At 54.0% G+C, this 21,526-nt stretch overlaps 5 protein-coding genes across 5 annotated transcripts; all 5 read left to right on the top strand.

The window, feature by feature from the left end:
- Positions 1-10,308: 10,308 nt before the first annotated feature.
- BDP81DRAFT_471755 (uncharacterized protein) lies at positions 10,309-12,436 on the top strand (the record flags this gene model as incomplete). The annotated part of the gene is made up of 3 exons (XM_060594594.1): positions 10,309-10,566; positions 10,938-11,385; positions 11,792-12,436. 3 exons carry the CDS (start codon positions 10,309-10,311, stop codon positions 12,136-12,138), a joined length of 1,053 nt encoding a protein of 350 aa, XP_060445377.1. The 3' UTR covers positions 12,139-12,436.
- Positions 12,437-13,033: 597 nt separating this feature from the next.
- Positions 13,034-13,528, top strand: BDP81DRAFT_394420 (uncharacterized protein; the record flags this gene model as incomplete). The annotated part of the gene is made up of 1 exon (XM_060587957.1): positions 13,034-13,528. One exon carries the CDS (start codon positions 13,034-13,036, stop codon positions 13,526-13,528), a length of 495 nt encoding a protein of 164 aa, XP_060445376.1.
- A 152-nt stretch (positions 13,529-13,680) lies between these two features.
- BDP81DRAFT_428278 (P-loop containing nucleoside triphosphate hydrolase protein) lies at positions 13,681-16,309 on the top strand. Its single transcript, XM_060590411.1, has 6 exons — positions 13,681-13,703; positions 13,809-14,042; positions 14,153-15,223; positions 15,337-15,496; positions 15,598-15,658; positions 15,874-16,309. Exons 2-6 carry the CDS (start codon positions 13,812-13,814, stop codon positions 15,962-15,964), a joined length of 1,614 nt encoding a protein of 537 aa, XP_060445375.1. The 5' UTR covers positions 13,681-13,703; positions 13,809-13,811; the 3' UTR covers positions 15,965-16,309.
- BDP81DRAFT_27985 (uncharacterized protein) lies at positions 16,157-16,979 on the top strand. Its single transcript, XM_060582995.1, has one exon. It carries the CDS (start codon positions 16,348-16,350, stop codon positions 16,846-16,848), a length of 501 nt encoding a protein of 166 aa, XP_060445374.1. The 5' UTR covers positions 16,157-16,347; the 3' UTR covers positions 16,849-16,979.
- Positions 16,980-20,799: 3,820 nt separating this feature from the next.
- BDP81DRAFT_27928 (uncharacterized protein) lies at positions 20,800-21,519 on the top strand. The gene has a single exon (XM_060582992.1). The coding sequence runs from the start codon at positions 20,842-20,844 to the stop codon at positions 21,385-21,387; it is 546 nt and encodes a 181-aa protein (XP_060445373.1). The 5' UTR covers positions 20,800-20,841; the 3' UTR covers positions 21,388-21,519.
- The last annotated feature ends 7 nt before the right edge of the window (positions 21,520-21,526 follow it).

The raw sequence follows: 21,526 nt of genomic DNA, 5'->3' as shown, positions 1-21,526 counted from the left end.
TCCGTGGGGTGCCTCACTATTGTTCGTATGGTCTTACAATTGTTATGAACTTACTTAATATTTGATCTCGACAGGGAAGGTCGAGTCGTCGAATCATTCATCCAGCTGAATCAAAAACAAACTGACTTGGCCAGAGCAGCCGGAGCGCTGGATAGCCGACAAGTCTTCCCTTATGACGGACACTCTCTTCTCTTCTGCCATGGCACACGTGGATACATGGCGTTACAGACCGGACTCGATGTCCTCTCTCCCGGCTGAACGAAACCCACATAGTTCTGAGAATTCGGTTAATAATGGGAGCTGTCATCCTGAGGCTTCTCGATGGGGCACTCCAACTCGTCTCGTCAGGGGTACCCCGTCACACCGGTCAATACAAGGGGTTCCTCCGCAGTGACCAATGGGCATTCCCGTGGTCGTTAGCCCCATACATAGGCCTCCAGGCTCCAAGACCTTCGAGAAGGTTTCAGGGCCCACACACTCCGGCGCCTGAGTCCCCATCACGAAGCATCCCGCACAGCCTTGGGTATGAGGGACTTGCCTGTTTAGGGCACCATGGTTATCATGACGCATCGCCTTGTGCCATTGGAAACAATGGGAAACGGAAGGCAGATGGAAGGGGTGCCAGCATGAAGCAGAGGCCCTAGGTCACGATGGAGCCGTTTCTCATGTTGCATCCTTCCATTGTTCTAGAAGGCAAAGCTTCGTCACCACGTATCAGACTGCCCGAGGTGATGACACTGGTCATATCATCCGGTCGGGCTATATTGGTTATCGACAGAATAAGGCAGTCTGGCCGCGGTCTCTCGACGCCAGTCGTTGGAACTTGAGAGTCGTTTCGAACATCAATTAACGAAATCCACGAGGCATCTCTCTATACAGAAACGTCCGTCATTAATCGGCCCTCTCCCATTCATAACTGTGTCGATCGAACCGTATTCAAAACAGCATTTCAACCTCGGCAGAGGTTTTTCAAGAAGCCATCCGCCTTTGCCCGGTTGAATGATACATTATTAACTCATCGCAGCTCGGTACGGTGGAGTCCCCGGTGTCACGTTGCTCGAATGAATCTTTGGGTGCCTACGAATCTAACAAGCCCGGAGCTCGCCATCGGCACGACCCATTCACGATTTCCAAGATAGCAATGTGGAAGACGACCAGGCCAGGGTCTTAGCAGGCCTCCCGCTCGTCCCGCCGATGGTTCGTCAGTGATTCACAGCCAAGCGCGATAGGCTCCGATATCTGCGCCAGAAAGGCGTCCACCTTCCGTGGGGTCCACGAACGGGAGATAAACTCATTTCCTTGTCTCTAACTACCGACGTTCTTCAACCTTCTAGAAGTGATTAGCGTGGGGAATGGGAGATTGAGCGTCCCGGATTCCAACCTCAGCTTTTGTCATCGATGCGGTCTCTCAGTATCCGTACGAAGTACCGCACACCGCACAGCCATCGAAAAACTAGAAACGGACAGGAAGCCGATGCATCTATCAAGACAACGAGAAGACAAAAGTAGCCTCGGCCAACGGCTAGCATTTCGGGATACCTAACTAAACTAGTGACAGCTCCATGGTCAATAGACCGACAACCTCGTACCGCCAGGATAAGCAGCACTGTGACACGAGTCGGTAAATGGGCGCGAAAAGACGACAGGCAATCTGTATTGAATGATGCATCCACCTGAATGAGAGAGCGACATGCGGGTGGTGACTTCATCAAAGTCCACGGGAGCCAGCTCGCAATGCAACAACTTTCACGTGGCGAGAGACAGTTGCAGTTTGCAGCCTCAGGTGAGCGGTCAGTGTAATTTGCTGCACCAGGAACTTGGAACTCTACAATGTTGGTAGCCAGTAAGGTGCCGAGACGCTTCCAAGATATCAATGTTTACCCGGTGGGTGATTGGGGGCAAACTGCCGTTTCCGACAGATCATGCGCGAACAATGTTGGTACTGAGGGTTTTCGCCAGACTTTGGCACATCGGATACGATGAAAGCTAGGTAAGGTAAGGTAAGGCAGCTCACGGAGCACAAAACACAAGCTACAACCCCACCACCAGGACGACTAGAGGCAACAGACACGAGAATTTTGGCATCCAACCCGTTCACCTCGGACTCGGAAACTTGTCGGTACTCTTGCGAGTATGCAGCGCCCAACTTTCGAGGTCTTTTGGCAGCCCTGAAACACACTGTCTAGATGGTAGCTTCGGGAAGAGGCAAACTTGGTGGGAAACTTCGCCTGCATCATGCCGAGTGATGAACGGCGAAGGAGTGCGTTGGTCACAACCATTCTCAAACCTGCATTGCATCGATGTGTGGTGAGCAGACAGACTTTTTCGCGTGGAAAAAGACGTCCGCATGGTCGCAAATGCAGGTGTTTGAATACCTATCTGGGAGCGAGTGCACACTAAGGCGGGCATGCATATGGCAACCCTCTCTCAAACTACGTTATGCTGCAACTTTGCACCTGGGAAAACGAACGGCGTGTTCCTGAAGCAGAGACGTGATGGAGGGGTGGGTGAGTGGGCACCGTCTGCCTCCAAGAAACCCATTGCTTTCCAGCAAACCGGCTGTCTCTCCGGGCCTCCGGGCACACCGGTGTCTTCTGCCCCGGGGATTTTAGAGCGGGCTTGGGCCGAATGGTGGGTTGCATTTGTAGCTTGATGCAGGCAAAGGGCTCGCTCAGGCACACGGCGCACAAGGCCGCATTCAATTTCTTATCCCGATTTTACTACCTCAGAGTGCTCAGTTGTTGGCCACAGGTGGTCAATAAGACATCGCGTGAAGGGCGATATCGACGCAACCCAACGCTTGACACACACTCTCTTTCTCTCTGGGTCTCTCTCCACACGATGCGTGTCGTCGCCACAAGTTCATGATGACCAGGGCCTTGGGAGGGATGATGTCGCGAAGCAGGGCCAGGTACTCTCGACAAAGGCATCGAGACTTGTGCGACACTAGAATTCTCCATTACTGGGTCTACACTAATACCTCGGGGGGGGGGGGGGGGGGGTCGCGGCTGCGTGAAAATCGCATCTACCAGTCTGCGCTCGAGACTCGGCGATGATGGAAGCACACTCACTCTGAACTTCATGACTTATTCCCCGAGATTCTATCTTGAGAGACCGTCCTCTGGACTTCCAATGGACCCTAAACCTGACCACGTTGATGGCTTTTTTGTGTGCCCGACTTAAAGATCAGGGTAATTGGGCTGCTAGTGGCTTTGCCTGTGATGGCATCTTCCTGGGTCAAGATTGCGATCTTCAGTCTTTAGTTGAAGATCCGAATGGGGCTCTTGTCAACTTTCGAGCGGGGGCCGCCATCTTCATGCGGAAGAGGACCTTGCGTTGCAACACTACCAGAAAGCCCTCCCCCCGGCTCGTAGGATAGAGGAAAGAGAGGGACACTGGGACAGAGAGAGAAAGAGACGAGAACATCATCGGTGACGACCCTATGCTCGAACCGGTGCTCACCGCTGAATATCGAAATTCGGGAGCCGTCACGTCTGCCGAATAATTCCGTCGATCCTCACTTTTTGTGCCTGGGGAATGTCTTCCCTTCTACCGACGACGCAGAAACGTACGTGCTTGGATGAGACGTAGATCACAGCAAGAACGTGCGAAAGTCACCTTGGACACTTGGAAAGCAAGCACTATGGTTACGTAGTAGTATGAGAAGTTGAAAACTAGGCCATCAGCATCCCACTATTGCTGTCGGCACTGGCCTAGGTGCAGCAAAATGCAGCAAAATGCAGCAAGCATTTCTTCTGTCGGGCCCTCTGCCGCCAAAAGGTCGCAGACAGCGGCCGGCTGCTCTTCCTGCGTCTCCCCCCCGCCCGCTGAGTCGACGGAACCCCGCACATTCCGGCCGGTTTGCCCTCTGTCGCGTTCAGGCGAGCGGTAGGAAGTTTGTACGGCCTATACGGAGTACCTACGTGTAAGAGAATTTTTTTTTCGGTTTTTTGTTATCCATCGTCGTTGCTTTTCTCGCTAAGAAATGTCTCGCAGATGCTTTGACCTCTCCCTCTCTCTCTAGCTCTCTATCAGGAACCGAACGGCGGCAGGCAAATTCTGGCAGGCGGAGCGCTGGGGGATCCGCGCGGTCCACGCCAGCGACGCTGCCGCTGCCGCTGCTTGGCTCGATGAAGCGTCCGTGTCACATGCCGAAAGCTCTTGGGACGACACTGACAAGCCAGGGGATCCTCGAGGGGGGAGGGAAGGAGGGAGGGAGGGTCGCGGGTGGGATGGAGGGGAAGACAGGCGGATCGAGAGAGCTGCCACTGTGTCTGTTCGCCGGTCTAAGAGGATTGGATTCTTGACGTTTTTTCGTCCGTCAGGTTCTGTTGGCTTTGTGGCTCGGGCCCTGATGCTGACAACCTACGCTATATTGCTGCCGGCGGCAGCGACGTGCAGGCGAAAACAGAAGAAGGAGGATGAGTCCGGTCAGATCTAGGGGATGTGAGATATCGTAGGCCGCTTTGCTCCGCGGTTCCGCGTCCATGAGGGGATGCGTGAGTGCGTTTCCCCGGAGAGGCGGCGCTTGTCAAGTGACTGGCCGACGATGCGTCCTGGCTGGTGTGTCGAGGCCCGTCCAGATCCAGCCTGGCACACCTTGGGTTGGGTCGCTCTAGTCCGTCTGAGCACCGGAACGGCGGCGAGGAGCGGATTCGCGGAGAGAGACTCCCGGGGGGAGGCGTGTTTTGCTCCTCTCTCTCTCTCTCTCTCTCTCTCTCTCTCTCTCTCTCTCTCTCTCTCTATCGGCGGTGGCGTTTGTTGAATGGGCTGACTCGTAGCTCCGAGACCCTTACAACCCCAACGATGGAACACAGAGTGAGAGACGTCTTCATCGTTTCTGTGTCGCCCTATTTCTAAGAGTCTAAACTCACCGGACTAACGCTCGGGGGAGGATGAACTAGGTTTTAGGCCGCCTCACCTTTTTTTCTTGCTCCTCTTGTCTCACACAAGAGGCTCGGGGCGGGCCATTTCTACACACCACCAGATCCCTCCTTTTTCTCACTCTGCTAGGCGGGCGGAGAGTTTCCCCCCTCCCTTGGGCTTAAAGGGCGCCGGCGCACCGGAGGACAAAGAAGCCGTTGAGGGGGCCACGGCCAGCGGGGGACTACGGCGGCTCGGGCATGTTTGGCTCTTCCGGCTTACTACCTTACTCACTCCCAAGAAGGGCGCCGCGTGGTTTCAGGCGGCTTGTGGGGTATCTCGCTCTTCTTTGAGGGTGTCGTGGGTGTGTGTGGAAGCCGCGTTCCTGAGCGTGATAACTGAGAAGTTTGTCGTTGGGTTGGTGATCATCGGGGGGGGGGGGGGGGGGGGGCCAGCGTGAGGGTGACTATCCCGAGATGGTGTTAGTTTTTTTTTCGGGGTATCTATCCGTCAGGCGTGGATAGCATGGGAGGCCGGGTGCCGCAGTTTAGTCGAACGCGTCGCGACGACAACGCGGCGAGGTTTCGCGATTGGAGGCGTTCGTTGGGGCCGTCGTCATGTTTGGTAGATAGTCCCATGGCGTTGTGCGTGGCGTGTATTGCCACATGTTTTCCGGGCCCGGGGACTTGACGAAGAAGAGACCCATCCCGTTTTCTGAGGTCCGGCCGGAGGCTGCGGCTGGTTTTTTATTTTCTCGTATCTCGATATTGTGAGTTCAGGTGGGCTGAGGATGGTATGCAGGGCTGTACAGTTAAGGGGCTGATCGGATCCCAAGATGTTGGGTTGGCTCGCGGTGACTGTGTAGTCTTGGGAAAGGAGAGGTTTCGTGCCCGGTAGGTCATGTCCAAGGTATCACTCAATCAGAAATACATTGGATAATGGTTGCCGTGATAGCCTTGATGGCTGTTGTCTTTGTGGTGCGTGACCACTTCTTGCTCTCGAAGGCTGGCAGAGCCTTGGTGAGATTCAATGTGTGACTCGGACGTTCCATACCTGGGATGCCTTTCGTGCCTCCTTGTGTACGTGCTGTGTGACTCGAATCATGTCCTGCGCCTACGTGTAGGACACGAACAAAGTGGCCGTGACGTCGTTCTTGTCTTAGGCGACCTAGTTAACGTGCCTGGGAATCCGGGGGCTTTCTCTTTGTGAATTTGATCGTAATATTGGGGCATGGTATCGAGAAGAGGGATATGAGTCGAGTGTGCTATAGAGTTGGCTCAGCTAATTTCTCGTTCTCAGCGAGGTATCCCTCTGTCTTCATACTTTGAGTCGTTTTAAGTCTGTTTTGCAGGCTGGTTACGTTCTGCACTGTTCATCGCTGGCTGTTTGGACTATCTCATTCGCCTTGTCGATAACGATGCGATGTTTTCGACGGATAAAGCACGTGTTCCATGCCAGCTCAGGCATACAGGAGGTCAGATAGCGACTTGGGATATCTGGACTTGTAGCTCGTTCCAGGGCAGCATGTAACTGTACCAAAAGCCCCAGTCGCAAACGCTGCCGCTTTGCGATGTACTATGAAGCAACTCGTGATTTCGTATGCCCTAGGGATGCCGGTCGAACTTCTCAAGTAGAGTAGTTTGAATCGCTTCTTGAAAACCGCGAAGAGGAACTGAGTCGTGTTGCGACATCATCTCGACCCCGAGGACCTCTGCGTCCTGTTCACTTGGTGTTCTGCCGGGATTAGCGACTTGATGTCAGTTTTCTCTCTCGCGTACAATGTTTCAAGGTTGGTGGACTGTGAAGTTTGTAGTCTTTCTGGAAGCAAGATGATGTATAACGGAATCAAGGGCTCTACGGTGTCCCTGGGGTGAAGCGTGGTCATTCACAAGGAGGCTCATGGTAATCTGCACAAAAGACAAGTCATGCGCAGAGTAATAGAAGGGGGGTTGAACATGGTAAGGATGGCTCGTGGGTGGCCGCGTGCCTATATCGACTACATGGAAGTAGAATTCTTGCGAGTTGTGGTTGGCATCGCCTCTGTCAAATCAATGCGCTTGAGATCTTCTTCGACGTTTTCTCGTATGACCTACAGTCACCATAGCACAAAACGTAAGTCTCAAACTACGCCGAGTTCAAGACTTGAACGTGACAAAAAAAACCTCCCATATAAGAAAGCACATATCCCCAGGCACGGGGGTTCTCAAGTATCCCCTCCTTGCCAAGTAATGAATCCGTATCTCGAACGCAGGTGACTCTAAACTCCCATTACATGTCCTTGAACATCAGGTAGGGGCAAAAATTGTTGACATCTCCACGAAGTCTGTACGCTCGTTGTGGACTTTTAAATATCAGGGGTTGAAGTCCATCGATAATTTCAGAGGAGTAGCCGCCAATGTGAGCTAGGTACGGAAAGGAGGTGCCAACCAATTATTCTAATAGACCAAATTCATGTTGATTGTTGATTCGCGATGATACTCCCGATCGAATTTGATGCATTGTCGAACATAAACAGTCCTTCTTGGGGCCCCTGTACTAACAGATCATTCTCTTCTGTATACTTCTCAGATACCCACAGGAGTTGTATGTTTCTGTGATTATCTTGTCATGGGATACTCTTCCCGTGGGGGGAAAGTGGAAGTTGAAGGGTGTGTTGGCCCCTATTTCCACGCTCAGGGGCTTGCTACTCGCTCTACGTCCATGGACTTTGGAAGGACTCGTCTGTCTTTCAACTCTCCGCTTCCGGCTTCGGATGGGCAAGCCAGCCATGTCGAGTGTAGCCATTGCTTATATTTGCCTCTCTATGCTCTGCAAGTCCTCTCAACCGCCGACAGCAATTTCATTCGGTCAAGAAAGATGCAAGAACACTGGGAGTTGAATACCACTAACTGCACTTGACGACAAGTCATGGTATTTTTCCATCTTCGGGGTTGAAAGCCTGGACGCGTCATCGCTCGCCTGCAGATTGATGGTGCGAGAAGAAGCAAATGGAGAGAAGAGGGTAGGTGCGGTCCGGTAAGGTGCTTCAATCAAGTGCCCGGGTTCGACTATTGCATATATGAATCCCCAGATGCTTCCATTTCCGTATCGCGTCTCCAAGCATGGCTTTGAAGTTGTTCATCATGACTAGATCCCAAGGATTAAATCGACCGACACATACCTAAGCCCGGTTCTAGTCGATCAATTGCATGGCCCTGACAGGTACATTAGTGTCAAGGGTGCTTTTCTGCACCTCGAGCTGCTCCCAGATACTTGTAGACATTTCGACAGTTTACAAGGGAGAACACTCCAAGGACGTGGATGAATAAGGAGAACTACTTCGCTATGAAGTACTTTTTTTAGTCCCTTTTCCTGTCGCGTTCCGCACATCCCATCTATAGGCCCTTGAGGACAACATAGTCCCGTACCTTGTCCTCGATACCACCGCGCTGACGCTTTCTATGGGACTTTCTTGTGGAGGTAGACTACAAAGGAAACCATAGAGCCTGTGGGATTAGCTTCGTCTTTTTATATGGCAATCTACCAAGTCCCTGGTGGCATCGATCTAGAGTCCATGGGTCCAGGCGAGCGCGAGCGAGATCAATGGTATTTATGGTGTAGGTTGTTGCTATCCGCTTTTTTCATATCAAGCGGCCAACACAATGTCTCTGGTAATTACCCTGTCCGAGTAGCCTTGAGTTTTCCTAACCAGAAGATATCCTCGTTCTCAATATCGACGCTCTAGCATTGATCAAGAGCCTACATCTTCATATACCGTCCTTCTCGCATTTATTATTGATTGAATACTACGGCGGCAGATGGCAGTCAACGGTAGGGTGATGTTCTTTCCCTCTTGAAGGTACCTTACGAACCTGTGCGAACATCCCGAGCAAGTCTGCAGTCTCGTACAAACAGAATCCTATTCAATGCGGTCTCGGCCCTGGTTGACACCGTGACCGTGGGGATCCGATCGGCGAGAGGCACCGTTGAGGCGGTCTTTTGTATTGCTGTCTCATATGACTTTAGAGCCATACTACTACTGTTGGACTCAGGTATATGACAATGAATTCATTTCATTGCCTGGACTGCTTTTCTGCTCATGCCAAGGATCGGCTCCGCCCAGGTACCTTCTTTCGACTTTCGCGACGTTCGAGTAGGCACGCATTTATCTTAGCCATGAGCCGGCGCGCGTATCAATGGCTTACTATCATGGAGCGGTGCCTCGGACCACCGGTGATATTCTTCGCGGGGGCGCGGGTTCCTCATCTCGGTGGTGATTGATCTGTCGAGATCACATGAGAAGCATCTTGTGAGGGTTGAATCTCTGCTTCCCTGTGAACTCTATCTACAGTCCTCACACCAACAAGCCATACGTTGGCAAGATAGTACTCCACTCTACAGATTACCTCACGGCAAGTGCATTTGGCCGGGAAAATTATCAAAGTGGTACGGTTGCAGTTCATCTCCGCTTGTGATGGGAAAGGTGACATCGTTCCAAGTCTTGACCGCGAGCGAACGCACAGCAAGAACTCAAACATTACACACCTCGAGTCTTTAGCTTGAGATTAACCAACGTGATGACTTTCTCGAATAAAGGTGCAAATGAAGTCAGCTTTCCGTTGGAAAAGGTAGAAGTGAGGTTGTCAGACGTCCGCCGTGGGCCGAAGGTGACCCGTACAGCCGCACCGACAGCCGGTCCGATTGGCGACGGGTAGGACCCCGTGCCATCGGCATCGGCGGGGTCGAGCGGCTCTTAGAGTTCTAGAGACGGCCTAGATCTTGGGATGGTCGGCGACCAACCAATAGACGGCAAACCCCTCCATCCCAAATTCCATTCCCAATGGATAAAATCAGATAAAGCTCTAGAGGGGCCCGAGCTACCTATGTCATGGGGTTCTTTTTTTCACCATGTATCCGTACACGTGAAGAAGACGGAAACTCGACTCGTCTCGTCTCATTTCATTACAGGAAAGGAGCTGCACTTGCCAGCCTCATCTTGTTCAAACTTTATTCCTACGCTACCTTTTCCTATACCACCTTGCCATCCATACTCTCAAGTCTCAACGGCCATCCTTTTAATCCTCCACTGGCAACGCTTCCCAGGTCGGTCCCCCAATTATTACCGCGTCCTCCGCCGCCGGCCGAGAAAGCGCGCTAGCGAACGGCGGCATTGCATGAGGAAAACGGCACTAACGCACCTCCATCAGCCGCCCTGCGCGATCGCCCACCCCAACCTTCTCCATATCTAAGCTCAACGGGGAGGAGAGCTTTCCCAAGAGCCGAATTCTGGCCAAGAAACTTTTTAGTGCCATTTCTCGTCTTTCAAACCCGTCTCTCCCCTCTTGATCACGTCACCAGACCCTTGTTCTGGCGTGAGGGACGCCATCTTCAAACCCCCGTTTTGCCTCTGTGTGCCTCTTGTCTGTTCGTCCGAGGGCACGTCCAAATGCCCATGTCTCGGACGTGATGGCTTCCGCCCGCGATGAAGCCGCATCGATGCCGGCAGCGGCAGCGGCTACTGCTTTTCTTCCTCTGCCACCACCACCACCACCATCACCACCACCGTCGTCCGATGCTCATCAACCGCAGTCCCAGTCCTCCGCGACCGCCTCGCCGCGAGGGTTAAGTAGGCGTTCCTCCTCCTACGACGGACGCTCTCCAGCGTCGCCGCGCTCGCTTTCCCGGAAGCAGAGCACCAACGAGCGCATCAACGAGATATTAGAGGTACGTTCTTAGCTTCTCTCGCTTCTGCATCCTACCCACTGTCAACCGAGGACCTGGAACTGCGGGTTCTCTTTGGTGTGTTTCCATTATGTGTTTGTCCACGAGCATGTACATTTCGCCCATCGCTTGGCACCGACGCTTCTGGCCGCCAATCTACGGCATTCTCTGAACCCTAGTTACTTCAACGTTGGCCTCGCTTCTCCGTTTCCTTTTCTGCCCCATCCCCATGTTCTGCTTCCTCCTTCCCAATTCCGGATCCTTCTCACCCGTCCACCATCGTACCTCCTCCTCCTCCTCCTCCTCCTCCTCCTCCTCCTCCTCCTCCTCCTCCTCCTCCTACTTACATCTCCCTCTCTCTCGCCCCAAAACAGACCGCACGAGGCCGCGCACAAGCCATGGGCGGCGGACTCTCAACAACCCGCTCCGCCCCCGCCAGTCCCCCGCGGCACTACTCCCGCGCGGACGGCTCCCACGATGAGAACGTCGGCATCATCTCCCGCGGCCCGGACCGCAACTACCAGAGCATGAACTCGGCACCGCCGCCGCTGCCGCCGCCGCCGCCGTCTGCCGTCACCACTACGGCGACGACCCCGGAGCTGGCTGGTATGCGGCCGCGCAAGTCGGTCCAGTCGACGAGGAATTCCCTGCCGGCGCAGGCCGAGGAGGAAGAGGAGGAAGACTACGACGCCGTGGTCGCGCGGGAGGAAAGGGAAAGAGAAGCGCAGAGGAAGGAACCCTGGTACACGATCCTGCTGTCCAGCTTTCAGAGCATTGAACTGGAGAACAAGGGCAGCGTGGCCCGCGATCATCTGGCCCTCGGTACGTATCCGCCTCATATCAAGTCTCTCTACTCCAAGCCCTCAGCCCATCCGGGTTTCAACCATCACGGTCAGCGCCTCTCAACAGCCACCAACGGCCAGAGCACAATCCTTTATGACCAACCTATTCTCCTCTATTCAACAGGCAAACGGGGGTTCAACCCCTCGGGCGCTTTAGCCCAGCGGTGAATATGGACCACTCAGCCGGGGACGGGGGATTTCCATATGTCTTACGAGACGGACCTCGCCCCCTTGAGTTCGACTCCACGCTAGGGAGCTATTTTTTTATATTACTTTTTTGCACTTCTTTGCACTCTTTCCACTCCCTCACTTACAGAGAATCATGACTGCGCATATATGTAACGCAGTTCCAGCTAACCTAGACCACTCATTCTCACACAAAACAGAACGCACATTCCTCGCATGGCTCCGCACATCCCTCGCCTTCGCCTCAATAGGCATCGCCGTAACCCAGCTCTTCCGCCTCAACTCGTCCCTCTCGACGCCGGGCACCGACGACCCAAACAGCCACACCCTCCGCCAGCTGGGGAAACCGCTCGGCGCGACGTTCCTAGGCATCAGCATCCTCATCTTGTTCCTGGGCTACCAGCGCTACTTCCGCGCCCAGCAGTGGGTTATGAAGGGCAAGTTCCCCGCGAGCCGCGGGACTATTATTATTGTTTCCATGGTGGCTTTTGCGCTCATGGCTGTGAGCTTGGTTGTTGTTGTGGTTGTGAGTCCTACGAGTAGGTAGGGAGCGGTGATGTTTTTTTTTCCTGTCTCTTAACATATGATGTTCTTTTTTTTTAAAAAAAAGAATATGACGCGGGGGAAATATATATCTATATCTGGCTGCATATATCATAAGAGCGTTCTGCATCAACGGGATACTGGGGCTTTGAGTTCGTTTGAAAGCTGCGTGTTTATGTTGTGTCTAGTTTCTCCCTGATCTAATGCAGCAATGAGCACGCAATAATACTTAATCGTCAACCGAAGACGCTGTATGTAGTACTTGTAGTCATATACATGACATGAGATATTCTCGTTTGCAACCCAACCAGCGTCATGTGATTCAATGTTGAGGAAAAGTGTTCCGATATGAAAGTCAGCGAGGGCAGTCCTTGGGCACGCTGACTCTGAGGGACAACCCCTCACCCAACTACGTACCCTTTCCAACATACGTACTAAATTCATAGGAAATTTCCTCCCAATCTCTGTACAATTCAAAGCTATGCCGGGCAATTGCATCAATGGCATGCTGCAAGATGCAGGTATCCGACCGTTCGACAACCTCATCTCATCTCGTACCTGAGAGCTGAGAGCTTCCCCTCCAAACTTCAACCTATCAGATGACGTCAAAAGCTGCAGTCTGCACCTCACTTGTGGAGACCCGCACAGAACCACTTACAACCTCCTCTCACAACGACACTCACACCTTTCATCTCAACGGCAGCTCCCTCACCTCAACTTTCCCCACAGTCCCGAATATCACCACTCATCAACCTACACCACCCGAGGTCTACAAACCTGACTGCACCAACAAGAAATCCCAATCCCAAGAGCACAGCAACCACCTCTAAAAGGGGACCACACGGAACAAAGACCAAGGCAAAGACCCCTCCCAAAAACAACCTCCCCCCCCCCCCAAAATGTCCCCCTCATCAGAACCCCTCTCCCCCCCCTCCTTCGCAACAACCCAACTCTCGCTCCTCGCAACCGAACTCGCCGCAGAAGTATCAGAATCATCCGCCCTCGTCTCCTCCCACTCCCCCACAGCCCTCCAGCGCGCAGGCCTCGCCCTCCCCAACCTCGTCGTCATCGCCCGCCGCACAGGCCTAGGCGGTCGCACCGTCCTCGAACTCTCCCCGGATCCCGCCACTTCCTCTTCTTCCTCTGGTGAGAATGAACTACCGGAACACGGCCTCCGGCCGGGGGACATTGTCCTCATCTCGGAGCAGCCCGCGGGCAACGCCAAGAAGAAGGAAGTAAAAGAGCTCGAGAGTAAAGGGGCGAGAGGGGTGGTTACGAGGGTGCGGAGGGAGGTTGTTGGCGTTGCTGTTGATGAGGGGAAGGGGGAGGAGAGGGAGTTTGGGGGGAGGGTTTGGATTGTCAAAGTTGCTGATGATGTCACGTACCGGAGGTGAGATTTCTTCTTTCCTTTTCTCTTTCACTTTTCTCGTTTTCTTTTTAAGTTGTCTTGTTCTGTTTTGTCTGTCTTTGAGGGATCCCATGTTGGGGAGAGATAGAAGCTTGTAAGCTGCATCACTCGAGACCAGAACTTCATGGATGCACGCTAGGGCTTCTATAGGTAGTTGACAACTAGTCCATGACCTGTTGTCAACAATGGCTTCCTAAACCATGGGCAGTATCAAAACTCTACAGTATCTACGGAAGGCAGACAGGGCTGACGGGGGGGGGACCTACAGAATGAGCCAAACCATGGGCAAGATCGAAAAGATGACGGAATCGGAGTACACGTCCTTCATGCGCGTCCTCTTCGGCCTCTCGAGCCCCTCACCGGTACCACCAGACCTGGCATCCGATCCGGAGCTCACAAAGATCCAATGGATCGACCCGTCCCTAAACGACTCCCAAAAGGACGCCATCCGCTTCGCCCTCGCATCCCGCGAAGTAGCCCTCATCCACGGCCCGCCAGGCGTGAGTCTTACTTACCCCCTAAACCAATCCCTCAGTCCCCTCTGCCATGCCACAGAACTAGGATAGAAGAAACGTCGTCCATAACTGACAAAGAAGGGGCAACAACAAAGACCGGCAAAACCCACACCCTAATCGAACTAATCCTCCAACTCACAAAACTCAACCTCCGCATCCTCGTCTGCGGCCCCTCCAACATCTCTGTCGACAACATCGTAGAACGCCTCGCCCCGCACAAGCTCCCCATCCTCCGCCTAGGCCACCCAGCCCGCCTCCTCCCCAGCGTCCTCGCCCACTCCCTCGACGTCCTCACCCAGACCTCCGAGGCGGGCGCCATCGTAAAGGACGTCCGCGCCGAAATGGACGCAAAGCAGGCCTCCATCAAAAAGACGCGCAACGGCCGCGAGAAGCGCCAAATCTACGCGGACCTCAAGGAGCTCCGCAAGGAGTTCCGCGAGCGCGAGCGCGGGTGCGTGAGTAACCTCATCCGCGAGAGTAAAGTCGTCCTGGCGACGCTGCACGGCGCGGGCGGGCACCAGCTCCGGGACCAGCAGTTTGACGTCGTCATCATTGATGAGGCGAGCCAGGCTCTCGAGGCGCAGTGCTGGGTGCCCTTGCTGTCGGCCAAGAAGGCTGTCTGTGCAGGTGATCATCTGCAGCTGCCGCCGACCATCAAGTCGCTCAATTCCAAAGTGAAGGCGGCGGTACCGCCAGCAACGGTCCCAAAAGAAGACGCGGAGAAGCACATCAAGGGCATGACGCTGGAGACAACCCTGTTCGATAGACTGCTCGCCCTGCATGGGTCATCCATCAAGCGTATGCTCACCACGCAGTACCGCATGCACGAGAACATTATGAGGTTTCCCTCGGACGAGCTCTACGAGGGGAAGCTCATCGCCGCGGACGCGGTAAAGGAGCGCTTGCTCAAAGACCTACCGTACGAGGTCGAGGACACGGAAGATACCAACGAGCCGCTCATCTTCATCGACACGCAAGGGGGCGACTACCTCGAAAGGAGCGAGGACGACGACAAGGACGCTGTCAAGAAGGCAAAGTTCAGCTTGCACGGGGAGAGTAAGAGCAACGAGATGGAAGGGGCTCTGGTCCGGCAACACGTCCAGAAGCTGGTCGACGCGGGAGTCAAGCCAGAGGACATTGCCGTCGTGACCCCTTACAACGCTCAGGTAAGCCTAGTCAGGCCCAACGAACCTCCTTGATTCCGGACTTTTTTGTTTGGAACTGGTCCGTCGTCGCGAAGCAAGGCATGAAAGCTGATATCGGATGAACCGAACCACAGCTCGCCATCTTAGCGCCCCTGAAAGAACGGTTCCCGGGCATCGAGCTGGGCAGCGTGGACGGCTTCCAGGGCCGTGAAAAGGAGGCCGTCCTTGTCAGCCTTGTACGGAGCAACTCCGTGGGAGAAGTAGGGTTCCTGGGCGAGAAGCGCCGACTGAACGGTAAGCTTCAAGTGAATGATGAACCCGCCGGCCGCGGGCCCGGCTGGGAAGATCCCAGCACGCGACCGGCCGTTAGCGCATGAATGTTAATGCGTTCTTAGTGGCGATGACGAGACCCAAACGCTCGCTGACGGTGATCGGGGATTCGGAGACAGTCAAGAGGTGAGTCGGTTTGAGGAAGTTGCTTCTTTTCCCCCCATCTCTTCCCCAAACTTCCCCCTTCTCTAGTTGGTTTTGGGACGTGCGGCGCAGAGGTATTCTGCGGTCTGCACAGATGGTGGCAGGCTTGTCCTGAGACATTTGCTGAGCCGCGTCAAACGTCCAACACTTCGGGCCTGTTTCTTCTGTTTTGCTAACTTGGGTTGCGCCATGATCAGAGGCAGCAACTTTCTCAAGAGGTGGATGGACTTCCTCGAAGAGAACGCTGATCTGCGTTATCCGGATTTATCGTCACTTCAAGGGTCCTGAAAGGTCCCCAAATTTGGGATGGTTGGGCAGGCCGTGGGCTGGCGGCGGCACCGAGAAACCATCTTCCATGCAAGGCCCGCCCCTAATGTCAACCTTTATGCGACGAGAGGACTCGTGGCGACAAAAGAACAGACGATCTGGAATACCGACGAACCGGCTTTGTCGATGTGGTAGCCCGCCGTGGAGAAGGGAGCTGGGATGAATCCTTATGCGGTAGGATGTGCTGGTTTCCCAACGTTGCCAAAATAGGAAAGGGCTGCATTGTCTGACTTTTTGGCGCGGCGTATCGTAGAATTTTGAATCGGCCGTCAACCATGCTCGCGGCCCACAGGGGTTCATTGGGGGGGGGGGGGGGCGGAGGGTGTGTCCGTTGACGCAAGTTGATGGGCGCCGGGGCACAGGGCCACCACAGGCGACTTGGGTCACGTCGTGGCGTGTTTGTTGTCCTGGACCAAATGGACGAAAGAAGACGGAAGAGAAAGACTCTGGAAGTGGAGGGACGGGGGCACAGATGTCAGCCGTCACTGATCAGACGAAGAAAGTGGCATCCATGTATGTTTCAGGTTACTTTCCTCGTCTGGCGACCTGTGCCATCCTTGTTCGCGTGGCCAGACCCGCCATATTCTCCTACCGAGGAGTCTCGGGGGATGCTTGACTTAGAGTTGGCTCGCTCGGTCTCGACGAGATTGTGCGCTGGAATTCGCGGTGTCTTCGGGGTTGTGTACGGAGTCTGCGGACTATTCGTACGGATAGAGTATTTGAAAGCAGACCTGAGACTGCGGCTGATATTGGGTTGCCCGCACCAAAACTCAACAAATCAGTCTCGAGCCTCTTGGCACAAGATATCATCTGCAATCCGACCAGGGCTCTCTCTTTTGAGTTAGTTTGAAGCCATGTCCGTTGTCAAGACGAAACCAAAGTGAAAACTTCAGTCACCCACCTTGTACTTCGTATCTCTCGCTGCGTCAATTCCGCGCAGCGAATACATCTTGTTGGCTTTGGCATCTGTGGTTATCAGATTGTACCGTCCCGACTGCAAGACAAGTTTGGGGATGATAGAGAGTGAGCTATGACACTGCACAGCCCATATCACTCACAGTACGGCACATCAACTCACTTCCAGAAGAACGGTTCATCCCCATACCTATGAGACAAGGCCAATACCGGGGCAAACCACCAATTGGACGCATGTTCCGGTGGCTGGAAGAGCGCTGGCGAGTAATGTGCTTTGCTAGTATCGCTAGCCGTGCCATTTTGTTATACTCGGCTCCTATAGATGCCGGCCGCTCGTGCTCTGGGCTGACGGCCGATCATAAGTCGGTTGTCTCGCTATATGATGCTGCGCCAAGGTCCACTGGGCGAGACGATCAAACCGTTGCTGGAGCGGGATAGCTTCTTTGGTGTTGGATCGAGGTTGGATCGGGGGCTACATTGACGTGATTGACTAGGCACAAGTACTTCGTGTGGGTGATTTGGCGTGGCTTTGCTATCCGTACCGCCCACGTAACAGTACTATGCACTGCATGATGTTGGTTGTCCACGAGGGAGCCGCTGCCTTCCTGGTTGAAGCTATATCACGAATGCATATAGGCACCAGAAATAGCTGACTGGTCAAGAAGAATTTTTCCGATGCCTTGCCCTCTGCGACTCTGGCGAGGTGTCATAATCCAGAACCCAAAGAAAGAATCCACTCATCAAAGATTTGCGGTGAGTTCGCGGTGCCTTTGGCCGTCGCTGAACAACCCCCACGAGTCAGTGTGGACAGGCCAAAGAAGCCAGCATATGCTGCGTTGCGGAGAAGCTGTCCACATTGACACGAGCCGCAGGACGGTCGTCGAGCTTCGCCCAAAAATGGAATGGCCTTGATCTAGGCAGACGATAGGGGACAACGGGGGTTCTTCTTGATGGGCAAAAGGCTTGCAAGCCATGTGGTAGTTTAGCCTCTGAATCCTGCGAGGTGGGGCTGTCCTAAATGCAGTTGTGTGGATGCTGGTCTGTCTTTTGGACGCGAAGATGCTGCACGTCGTTGACGGGGGGGCTGGAAGACGCGGCCGAGGAAGGGTTTCGCTCCTCCAAGAAGGGGCCCAAAGTGAGTTATGATGGAAACTGCTTGATTCCTATTGAGGTACTGAATTGTGCCGCAGCATCCAGAGGTTGCCGCCGGTGTGAACCAAGAATAACGCAAGTAGGTGGCAGGTGCATGCAGGAGGACGTGGCATGTGGTTGCAGCGATCCGAGTGAGGAAAACTCCGTCGTAACCTGCGGCTCGGTGGCACATTGGATTCGTCCGAGAGACTAGCAATCACATCTCTGCAGCGTTGCTTCTGAGGAGCTGAAGCTAGCGCTACCACAATGATGGACAGTCGTTGAGCCATCGGGATTCAATCAGCTAGAATCTAGTGTGAATGGCTGTCAGGTCTGACGGCGGCGGCGCCAGTGGAAGTGACAGAGGCATCCGACGGCAAATGAGATAGTGCAAACGGCCAGGCGGACGAGAGGAGTTAAGGCCGTTGGTCTTGGGTGGCAGGATCCTTGAAACCCAGCATTCCATTTGCCGGTGCCCTCGCTCACTTCCCATTGGGGTAAGGCAGGCGTTCGCTGATACCCTAGCGCGGCGTCATGATATCGGACGACTAGTTGGCGATAGAGGTCTTGGATGGCGGGTGAAGATGCTAGCTAGGCTTGGTCGATTTCCGATGGTGTTGGTCGATGGCTGTCAGACCAAAAGTTACACGCACTGTCGGTTGTTCGTAATAATCATCAGCACCCTCGAGCAGCATGGCTTTGACCTCGTCCACGACTCGCCCGTCAACTTGATGAACGGCTGGGATACAAAAAACCGAGACTTGAGAGACGAGGCCTGTCGCTGTCATGGAATGAGCCATGGCGGGACGGGCAGCGGGAGCGAGTTCCCTTGTTGGGCCCCCATGTTGATGGGAAGAAAAAAGAAAAGGAAGCAGAGACTGAAACAAGACGCCAAATGCGGCAGCTCCTCGGAGGAGAAGTCGGACCAGCAATCCGGGTGAAATGGAGCCGGCAGGGCCGGGAATGACCTTTCCATCTACAGACTCCATACTCTTTCCTCTCAAGTCTTCTCAACCTTCTTGCCCAGGTAGATTTCTGTGCAGGTTCTAAGGTACTCCGTACGGAAAGTTCTTACTCAGTGCCGCCTGCAGATATCATGTCAGGACCACAGATGGTGGCAGTCACGCAGGAGGAGCTTTCCAGTATCCACACAAGGTACTTCTCGAGCAAGGTATCCGTACAGAGTACATAGGTAGCACCCTGGGTATCTACGGATACTTCGATACTCGGACGGAGTACCTCGTAGACTCCTCATCTCACAGCTGTCAGTGCAGGTGAGTCGCGCATGTGGGGGTAGTCACGGTCGTTTAACAAGCAGGTCGCGTGGATCACAATGACCTTTTAGGCATTCGGGAGGGTAAGCTGTTTTGCGTTGAGGCTGAGACACTGCAAACCCGTACGAAGTGTGGCCCTGGACTTGGAACTGGAACTGAAACTGGAACTGCCATTGACGAGATGAGAAGATCCAACAATACCTACCGAGTTCGGATATTCCAAGGCCTCTTTTCATAGCTTTGTACAAAGTATGGGCACCTATGTTTTCCAATACATTGCTCACATACCTTACCTTACTCAGTCGGTGCAACGAGCCCCAATACTGACCACTTCAATGCCACCTTTCACGATATTCCACTCCAACATGCCCCCCCCCCCGCCTACCACTCGTTCCCTTGATCGACGCCTGGAACATTGTTTGTTGATGGACAGAAAGCCGACGTCGCTGGCGGCGAGCTTGGTGCTTGCCTGTATGACAGTGTCGAAGACCAACCTACGCGCCTCTTCCTCCCACATTCCACCCAACCCTCACGTCGCTCATACACGCCCACGACGCCCTCTTCCTGCGTATGGACGACACACGATATCTCAAACGTCACAATTGGTCAAAGTCGACGTCCACCCACGTTCCTCGTCCAATCCCGACTCATTCTCAACCACACAGACCTACCACAACAACAGACACCACACGCAACTCTTGCAGCTCACGTCTAGTCCCGGCTCTGCATCCCCTGGCAAATGGCCTGCTCCGACATGCACAACAAAAAGGTGGCTTGCCTTGGATGGGCAAGGACACCGAGTTCAGTTGGTCGAGGTGTCACCGTCTGCGCCTCTAGCGCGACGACACCACTTCCAGTCCTCCGAGTCCAATGACCCCCAAATGTCCAATGGCTCATCCAATGGCTTCCTCCAAGGGTCCTTCCAGAGTCCAACATGCTCTCCCCAGCCAGGGGGTGTCCCACGTCCTTTCTCCTTCCCCACTGCTCTGGGCGCCCCAAGCACTGGCCTCAAACAAGGGCCATCCCCCGAGCTAGGGAAGCCAAGAACGACATGGAGCAGGGGGCGGCGAGCGAACGGCGACGGCGAAGGCCACGAGGGGCACCGGGGCACCACCAGGGCACCCTGACGAAATGAAATGGAAATCGCCGTGGAATGGGACGCTTCGGCTTCCATTGCGGCTTCCAGCTTTGTCTTTGACCTCCGACCTTTCCTGCTGCCCTGTCACTCTGCTGAGTCCTCTGTTCGCGGCTTGTCCTCTCTTCTTTTCGAATCAACCTTTGGTCTTGAGGATAACAAGGTGCGGATTATTATGTGTGCCATAACATGACATGAACGTCCAGAATTGGGAAAACGCGTCTGCATGGACGGTGGCTATCCGTAGGCGCAGAAAACCAAACGGCTGGCCTATCCTTCTTCTCGAATCTTGCGGCTTGCAACTTGCCCCATCACTGTATCCTAGACGCGGCCAATACGCACCATTGACGGCGTTCCAATGGTCCGTATCCTCCTGGTCGTGCATGCATACTTGTTTCATCGCGCTAGCATCTGCGTCTGTTCTGCATCTGCCTTTCTGCCTCTTCTTCCGTACGGATACTTGGTCTCCATCAGAGCTTCCCGCCCTTGTCTTTCCATCTCCCTCCCCTTCAGGAACCCTTGCTGGTTCATTGTATGTAAAGTCTGATGTACACATCTTGCGCGAGAACAACCGATACAGATACATGCCATTGCTTTCCCTTTTCTCCCGCCCTTTCTGGCTCTTTGTTTCTTTTTCCTCCTGCCCTCTGCCGTGTCGTGCTTTTTGCCGTTGTAGACACGCGAAAGAAAAAAAGAAAAAGAAGCATCTTCTGAACCAACCGCATCTCTTCGCTTCTTCCCCGACCAGTCTTACATCACTAGACGTCTACTATTACCTATTACTTGCCTCACCCGGCTTATTATTGTCAAAGTACGAAGACCGTACCATATTTACTTACCCCCTGATCTGCTTCAGGTACCACTACTTTGCTCTCACGTTCCTTGCACTTCTACCACTATTCATCACGCATTCCTCTCTTGTCGTCTAATTCATACCGTTCACCAACCATTCTTCTCCCACGCCCTACCTCAAGCTAAGCGGCGCGCTATACGCCACCGCCCGTTCTAATCAACATTGCTCCTCCGGCCCGCCTCGTCAGCCTGTCGCAGACCTGCCCGGGTGCTCCT

The sequence above is a fragment of the Colletotrichum phormii genome (assembly GCF_030913505.1).
Source record: "Colletotrichum phormii strain CBS 102054 chromosome Unknown BDP81scaffold_10, whole genome shotgun sequence".
Lineage (NCBI taxonomy): Eukaryota > Fungi > Ascomycota > Sordariomycetes > Glomerellales > Glomerellaceae > Colletotrichum > Colletotrichum phormii.
The sequence above is the reverse complement of the archived record's forward strand: the minus strand, read 5'-3'. Positions and strand labels throughout refer to the sequence as shown.